Source organism: Arachis hypogaea, chromosome 17, assembly GCF_003086295.3.
Source record: "Arachis hypogaea cultivar Tifrunner chromosome 17, arahy.Tifrunner.gnm2.J5K5, whole genome shotgun sequence".
Taxonomy (NCBI): Eukaryota; Viridiplantae; Streptophyta; class Magnoliopsida; order Fabales; family Fabaceae; genus Arachis; species Arachis hypogaea.
Genome location: NC_092052.1, coordinates 8490450 through 8497651, shown reverse-complemented (window position 1 = coordinate 8497651; position 7202 = coordinate 8490450). Strand labels below are relative to the sequence as shown.

General features: G+C 40.3%; 1 protein-coding gene across 1 annotated transcript; it reads right to left on the bottom strand.

Moving 5' to 3' along the window:
- Positions 1–1750: 1750 nt before the first annotated feature.
- On the bottom strand, positions 1751–3259 carry LOC112762726 (uncharacterized). The gene has a single exon (XM_025808581.1). The coding sequence runs from the start codon at positions 3257–3259 to the stop codon at positions 1751–1753; it is 1509 nt and encodes a 502-aa protein (XP_025664366.1).
- Positions 3260–7202: the final 3943 nt, after the last annotated feature.

The window sequence follows — 7202 nt, the reverse complement described above, 5'->3', positions numbered from 1 at the left end:
GGTGATCGGTTCTGACGTGGATAACGTGGCTCTGGAAGTAAGGTCGGAGACGTCGCGCCGAGAATATTAGTGCCAGTGCGAGCTTCTCAATCCTTGGATAATTGAGCTCGGCATGCTGGAGAGTCTTGCTGACAAAGTATATCGGATGCTGAACTTTGTTTCTTTCTGTAACAAGGGCCGAACTTATCGCCCAATCAGTAACTGACAGATATAGAAATAAATCCTCCCCTTGTAGGGGTTTTTGTAAGATCGGCAGTTGTGAGAGAGTTGTTTTTAATTTTGAAAAGGCTTTCTCACAATCGTCGTTCCATTCGAATTTATTTTTCTTTTTAATTGTTTGGAAAAAAGGAATAGAAGTTGAAGCTAGGCAAGGAACAAATCTGGAAAGTGCGGCAAGTCGTCCTGTGAGGCGCTGAACTTCTTTGACTGTTTTAGGGCTGGCCATATCCAGCACTGCTCGGCATTTGTCTGAATTTGCCTCTATTCCCCTGCATGTTAGCAAAAAACCCAAAAACTTACCCCCTTGCACAGCGAATGCACATTTCTCGGGGTTGAGACGCATGTTGTACTGGCAGATCTGGCCGAATATTTCTGTAAGGTCACTGATGTGATTATGTTCGATTTTTATTTTGGCGACCATATCATCCACATATACTTCGATATTCCTGCCGATTTGTTTGGCAAACACTTTATCCATAAGGCGCTGGTAAGTTGCACCTGCGTTCTTTAATCCAAATGGCATAACTTTATAACAATAGTTACCGAAATCAGTGATAAAAGCTGTTTTATTTTGATCGGAGGGGTGCATGAGTATTTGATTATACCCTGAATACGCATCCATAAAACTTAAAGTAGCGTAGCCTGATGCATTGTCTACTAAAGAGTCTATGGATGGTAGAGGGTAAGAATCCTTTGGGCATGCTTTGTTTAAATCAGTGAAGTCGACGCACATGCGCCACTTACCATTTTGTTTTCTTACCATTACCACATTGGCTAACCAGATGGTGAATCTGATCTCTTTGATAAATTCGGCGTTGATGAGCTTTTGTGTTTCTTCTAGTGACGCTCTCTTTTTCTCTTCGTCGAGTTTTCGTTTCTTCTGCTGCACTGGTCGGACTGCCGAGTTTATTGCTAGTTTATGACTGATAATCTGTGGGTCGATGCCGGGCATGTCTGATGGTGTCCATGCGAAAAGGTCGGCGTGTTCTTGCAGGAAGGTTGTTATGGCCTGTAACTCAGATGTGTTGATTGAGGTACCTACATATGTAAATTTGTTAGGGTCATTATTGAAATACACCTTTTGTAGGTCATCGGAGGGTTTTGGGCGCTCGAGAAAATCAGCTCTTGGGTCCAGGTCGGCTAGTGTGTGTTCCTTTTGTTTGAGGTTGACATTGTTGACTTGTTGCGTTGAGCGGTTTTGGAATTTCATGTTTATGTTGTAACATTGTCGTGCCTCTTTATGATCTCCATGGATTGTTACAACCTGGTCGTCCTGCAGTGGAAACTTTACACAGAGATGAACTGTAGACACAATGGCGCCGAACTTATTCAAAAAAGGTCGGCCGAGAATAAGGTTATATGGGCTGAAACAATCGACTACTAAATATTGAATATCATTAGTTTTTGAAAGAGGGTGCTCACCCAGTGTGGTTTGTAACCACACTGATCCGAGTATTTGAACTCGTTCTCCTGAGAAGCCGACCAAGTCTCCTCCTGTGGACTGTAGCATGTTGTCGCTGAGCTTCATCCTTTAAAATGTGGAGTAAAACAGAACATCGGCGCTGCTCCCGGGATCCAAGAGTACTTTTTTCACTAATAGATCCCCTAGCTGAAGGGTGATTACCACAGGGTCGTCCAAATTTTGTATTTTGGAGTTGAAGTCGGCATGTGTGAAAGTGACTTCTGCTTGTGGATTAGTGATTGCTACATCTTGGTGCGGTCCGTTTACCGAGCATATTGCTCTGAACGATCTTTTCCTTGCCGAGTTTGAGTATCCTCCACTTGCGTATCCTCCTGAAATACAAGTGATTATACCTCGTGGTCTTTCATATTGGCTTGAAGATGCCTTCTCTTTTCCTTGATGTTGTTCAGAGAGGTCGCTTGTTGTGGAGCTAGGGCCGCATTTTTGGATGTGACCACCAATGTATTTGTCTAGGTGTCCTTGTCTTGCTAGTCGTTCCAAAAGATCTTTGGCGACCACACAATCATCGGTATTGTGGCCGTGTTTCTGGTGGAAAGCGTAGTACTTCGATTTGTCCACGTTCTTTGCATCTTGGTACGTGCCGGCTTTTCTCGGTGGCTTGATTAGTTTTGAGTTCAAGATCTCTTTGATTATGTCTTCTCTCTTGGTGTTAAACTGCGTATAAGAATCAAATCGAGGTGTTAGTTTAAAACTTTTCTTAATGGTTGAGTTCTTATCTTCTTCGCGGAAGTGTGACTTGTCAGACTTCCGAGCTTGTCTGAGCTCCTCGATATTAATTTGTCCTTTTGCTTTTTCCCGAAATTCTGCTAGAGTCTTTGGTTTTGCTACTGCGATTGTCTCCTGGAACTTTCCGGGTCGGAGGCCGCTTTTAATTGCGTGCAGATGGACCTCGGGGTGGAGGTCTGGTATGTTGATCGCGACCTTGGTAAAGCGGGTCATGTAGTCCTTTAAGCTTTCGTTTGGTCCTTGCTTGATAGTGTTCAAGTAATCGGAATCGTGCAAGTATATTGCGGATCCGGCGAAATGCTCTTCAAATAACTTCGCCAACTGGTGAAAACGCAAAATGGAACCTGCAGGCAAAGCACACAACCAATCAAGTGCAGGGCCGTCTAAATAATTCGAAAAACAACGACATAAAACTGTATCTGATGCACCATTGACGATCATTATTGATCGAAATTTCTTTAGAAACTTCCTCGGGTCTCTGAGTCCATCATAAGGCATGAGGGTCAGCGGCAGAGTGAACCTCTTCGGCAGTTCGAAGTTCATTACTTCTTCTGTGAAGGGACCTACAGGGTCGTCGGACTCTTCTTTTTCATCTTCGGGCTGCTGCCCCTCGCGTCGAGCGGTTTCTGAAACATGAGTCGGTTGGGACTGATGTTCCTCGTCTTCTGCCTGCTGGCGATGAGCATCGTTGTGCTCAATCCGAGCATGATTTAGTTCAGCAATTTGGGCAGCCATTATTTGGTTTTCGTCAGCCATTCGTTGATTAGCTTGTTGTAGCTCAGCTACCATTCGTATGAGTTCGGACAGTGAAGGAGGCGGTGCGTCAGCCATGGATGCAGATGGAGGTGATGGGACCAAAAGAAAAAATATGATTTCCTCGGCCCCACGGTGGGCGCCAGTTGATCTTGCCTGGGAAATAGATCGGCTTCAACTCCTCGAGATCAGCCGAGCTATGTGCTGCAAGGTTGAACGTCCGACTCTCAAAATCCGATTTCTTTATGTTCGTTGTAGGTGTGGGAGCACGAGCAATACAAAGGGGGTGGAGTGTACCTGCAAAGGCACTCCAATGCTTAAGTCAGTATGGTGTCAAGTTCAGAATTGTCCTTAAAAAAGATACTTTACCTTTCTTTTATAGATATTTCTTCGTCCGTTACATTCTGGGTGATAAATTGTCGGTTTCTGTGATGATTGATTTCATAACCGATTTTATCATACCGTTTGAGACGTCGGTTATGATAAGAGTATTGATGTCACCGAGTTATAGCTCATAAAGGCCGAGCAATAACGGCAAATGACGAGTTATGGTGGCTACCAGTAACGGTTATGAGGCCGAGTTATAGCTCGTATTTATGGTGACCATATCACCAGTAAATAATATTTTCTCTATTTTTAAATAATTATTATCAATTATTAAAACTTTCTTTTTTCACAAATAAGTTTCTTAAGTAAATTAATGTGATAGATTACTTTTTTCACTATTATATATATACAAAGATTTCATGCGATACCATATTGTCGCAAAGACGCAAAGTCCCTAAAACGTAGGGGTGTCCATAGATCGGATCGTATCTGCAGATCTGCGGTAAATATCTGCATCCGATCCAAAAATTGCGGATTCGATCTGATCCGCAAATTAATCGGATCCGATCCGCACCTTTTGCGGATCGGATCGCGGATATATGCCCTACATCCGCGGATCCGCAGATCCGCACCATAATAATTAAAAAATAAATAAATATATATGTTTGGTATTATATTTACTTGTTTGTATATTTTAGTTAGTAATTATTATTCATATATTGTATTATTTTATTTTTATTATTTAAAAAGAGTTTGATTAAAAATATTTTAGGAATAAATAAGTTTAAAAGTATGAAAGAAATATTTTTATCGAATTTTTTTACATAGAAATATGATTAAAAAGAGAAGGTTTAATTATGCGGATATTGTAACACCCTAAGTTCTTATACTATCGTGGGGGTTTTCAGAATAAGGGGCCACACTTGAATCAAAAAGGAATGACTTAATCGTTATGCAAGGAAGGAAGGAAGTACGCGTGAAGAGGAAAACAAGCAGTACTAAAACGGTAATAAACAATAAACTTATCCATGAGTATGGTTTAAAATAAAATGCTTAGAGGTAATTAAACAAAGGAAAGAAACTAATACGTCCTAACTAATTTCGTTGAAGAGGCTCCCCTACTTGCATCATATCCTATCCTCGGCCAGGAGTCTTTAGTTATTCGTGAATCGAGGTACCAGGGGTCTCCCTCCAACCCCCTTTCGCGCAGTGATGACCCGGTTTCGTTGCGTGGGATGGACCAAAACTCGACGGGGTGCCGAAGTGGGGGAATAGGGTACGTATTCCACCCTTGGACTTCCGCAAGGGTTCAACTCCTCCTCTGGATCCTCCTCCATGGTGTCTTCCTTCTGGCCAGGGTCGTCGGATTTCTCTTCCTCGGCTTCGGAGTCGGACTCGAGGTGTACCACCTTAGGTGACCGCTTTCTAGATGTTGAAGCATTCCTGTCTAGGAAGGTTATGACGGGCAGCTGGGATTCTTCTTCCACGGGATCTCGACCTAAGTAGATAGTCTGGAGCACGGTAGTAGTGGTCGCAACTACCCACGCGTGCTTTGAGGGGTCATACTCAGAAGTTACCCTCGGGGGCACTGCGTCGTCTCTATCCGCTGTGCCATGTTCCTCTGGAGACAGTATGGGAAAAGAAAGGGAGTGAGAACCTAGCGTCTCAGTAGGAGTGCTATGCAACACCTCCATATCCATCTCCAGCCCACGTGCGGGATTTTAAAAAAAAAGCGTATAACATGGCATGTAATATGCATCTTCTTTTTTTTTTTGTAAAACATGTGTTTAAAAGAAAGGGAAAACATATAGGAAAATAGAAGGATAATCATCAACGTAATCATAATTAAATCTAAGGAAAACATGGAACTTAAGCTTTCATTCGTGTCTTCTTTCTTTCTTAATTTATAACTTATCTGGAGGGTATTGAGCTCAAACCGTTATAAGTGGGAGTCCCCTTCCCTTACCGAAGGTTCTTATCCCAAACGTTTTGGCGATCACCTTCCCTTACCGAAGGATCATCTCGATCGATCACCTTCCCTTACCGAAGGATCATATCGATATCTTGTCTTTGGGGGTCACCTTCCCTTACCGAAGGATCATTCCCTCAGTTTAATTTACACTCAAGGTTATTTAGACATACACAAGAAGAGAATCATATAAAAAGATATATTATTATATAAAATTGATGGGATAGTCCCCTTCCCTTACCGAAGGTTCTTATCCCAAATGTTTTTCGATCACCTTCCCTTACCGAAGGATCATATCGATATCTTGTCTTTGGGGGTCACCTTCCCTTACCGAAGGATCATTCCCTCAGTTCAATTTACATTTAGGTTGTTTTAAGCGCACACAAGGAAAAAATCATATAAGTGCACGTAATAGGAATATTAAATATTTTAAAGGAAAACATGTACTCTTGACTTTAAAGGGATAATGATAGAAAAGATCACATAGATGCACTTAGGATTAAATCCTTGAATAAAATATTTGGGAAAACATGTACTCTTGACTTTAAAGGAATAATGATAGAAAAGATTACATAGATGCACATAGGATTAAATCGTTAATTAAAATATTTGGGAAACCATGTACTCTTGACTTTAAAGGAATAATGATAGAAAAGATCACATAGATGCACATGGGATTAAATCTTTAATTAAAATATTTTGGGAAAGCATGTACTCTTGACTTTAAAGGAATAATGATGACATAATGGTATAATAGATTACATGGATGCATACGATGGAATAGGGTAATTTAAATAATTGAATTAAAATATTATAAATAATAATATAACCATGTAATAGATCACACATATACCTATATGTTGAACAAGACATAGAAAGCATATACTCTTGGCCCTAAGGGAATATCAATTTAATAGTATAGGATATTGAATAAGCATCTTAAGAGGGCATGTAATCTCGAAGGGAATATTAACAACGTAATTATATGAAAGAGCACAAAATAGGTAAAGTAAATAACATCATACGGAGACATATAATAACGATTCAAGAAGATGTGAATGGCATGGTGGGGAGACATGATCATCATGAATGAAAGGTGAGTGAGAAGGCATTAATGTCATGATAACATGGAAGAAAATAATAATAAGATAACGGTATCAAAGGTCATATAAGGGCACATAGTAAAATTAGGGAATGTTAAATGATTTAATAAAATATTATAAAGGGGCATGTACTCTCAACCTAAAATGAGTAGTAATTAAAGGGTCATGTAAATACACATAGAAAAGATATGGGATACATATTAATGGATTTCAAGAGGGTATAATTGACAAAATAGATAATCATGCTCAATGTAGATGCAAAGAATAATTCATGCCATAAAATACATGAAAGGTGATAGCCATGCATGGATGGAAGAAAACAAAGTAAAACATACTACATGCCAACATAAGTAAGAAAGGCATAATTCCCTACTCTTTTTTCTTAACGCTTTTTCGAGCCTGCCTCTTGTGTTTGCACACAGAATACTATTTCTTTGTAGAGAGAGAGAGAAGGGAGAGGATTGATATTGAGAGGAGTGATTTTCTACCTATGGGTGCTCCCCTATTTATATACGTCTGGGGATGGGGTGGTTGGGATATTTCAAATTTCAAACTAAGGGCGGTTACTAGGTTCCTATCCAAAATTTCAAAATTTTAATCTTATCTCCTAACCGATTTTCAA

Bases quoted from the DNA above. Each gene is read 5' to 3' on its own strand.
- LOC112762726 (XM_025808581.1), bottom strand. From the start codon at position 3,259: ATGGCTGACGCACCGCCTCCTTCACTGTCCGAACTCATACGAATGGTA.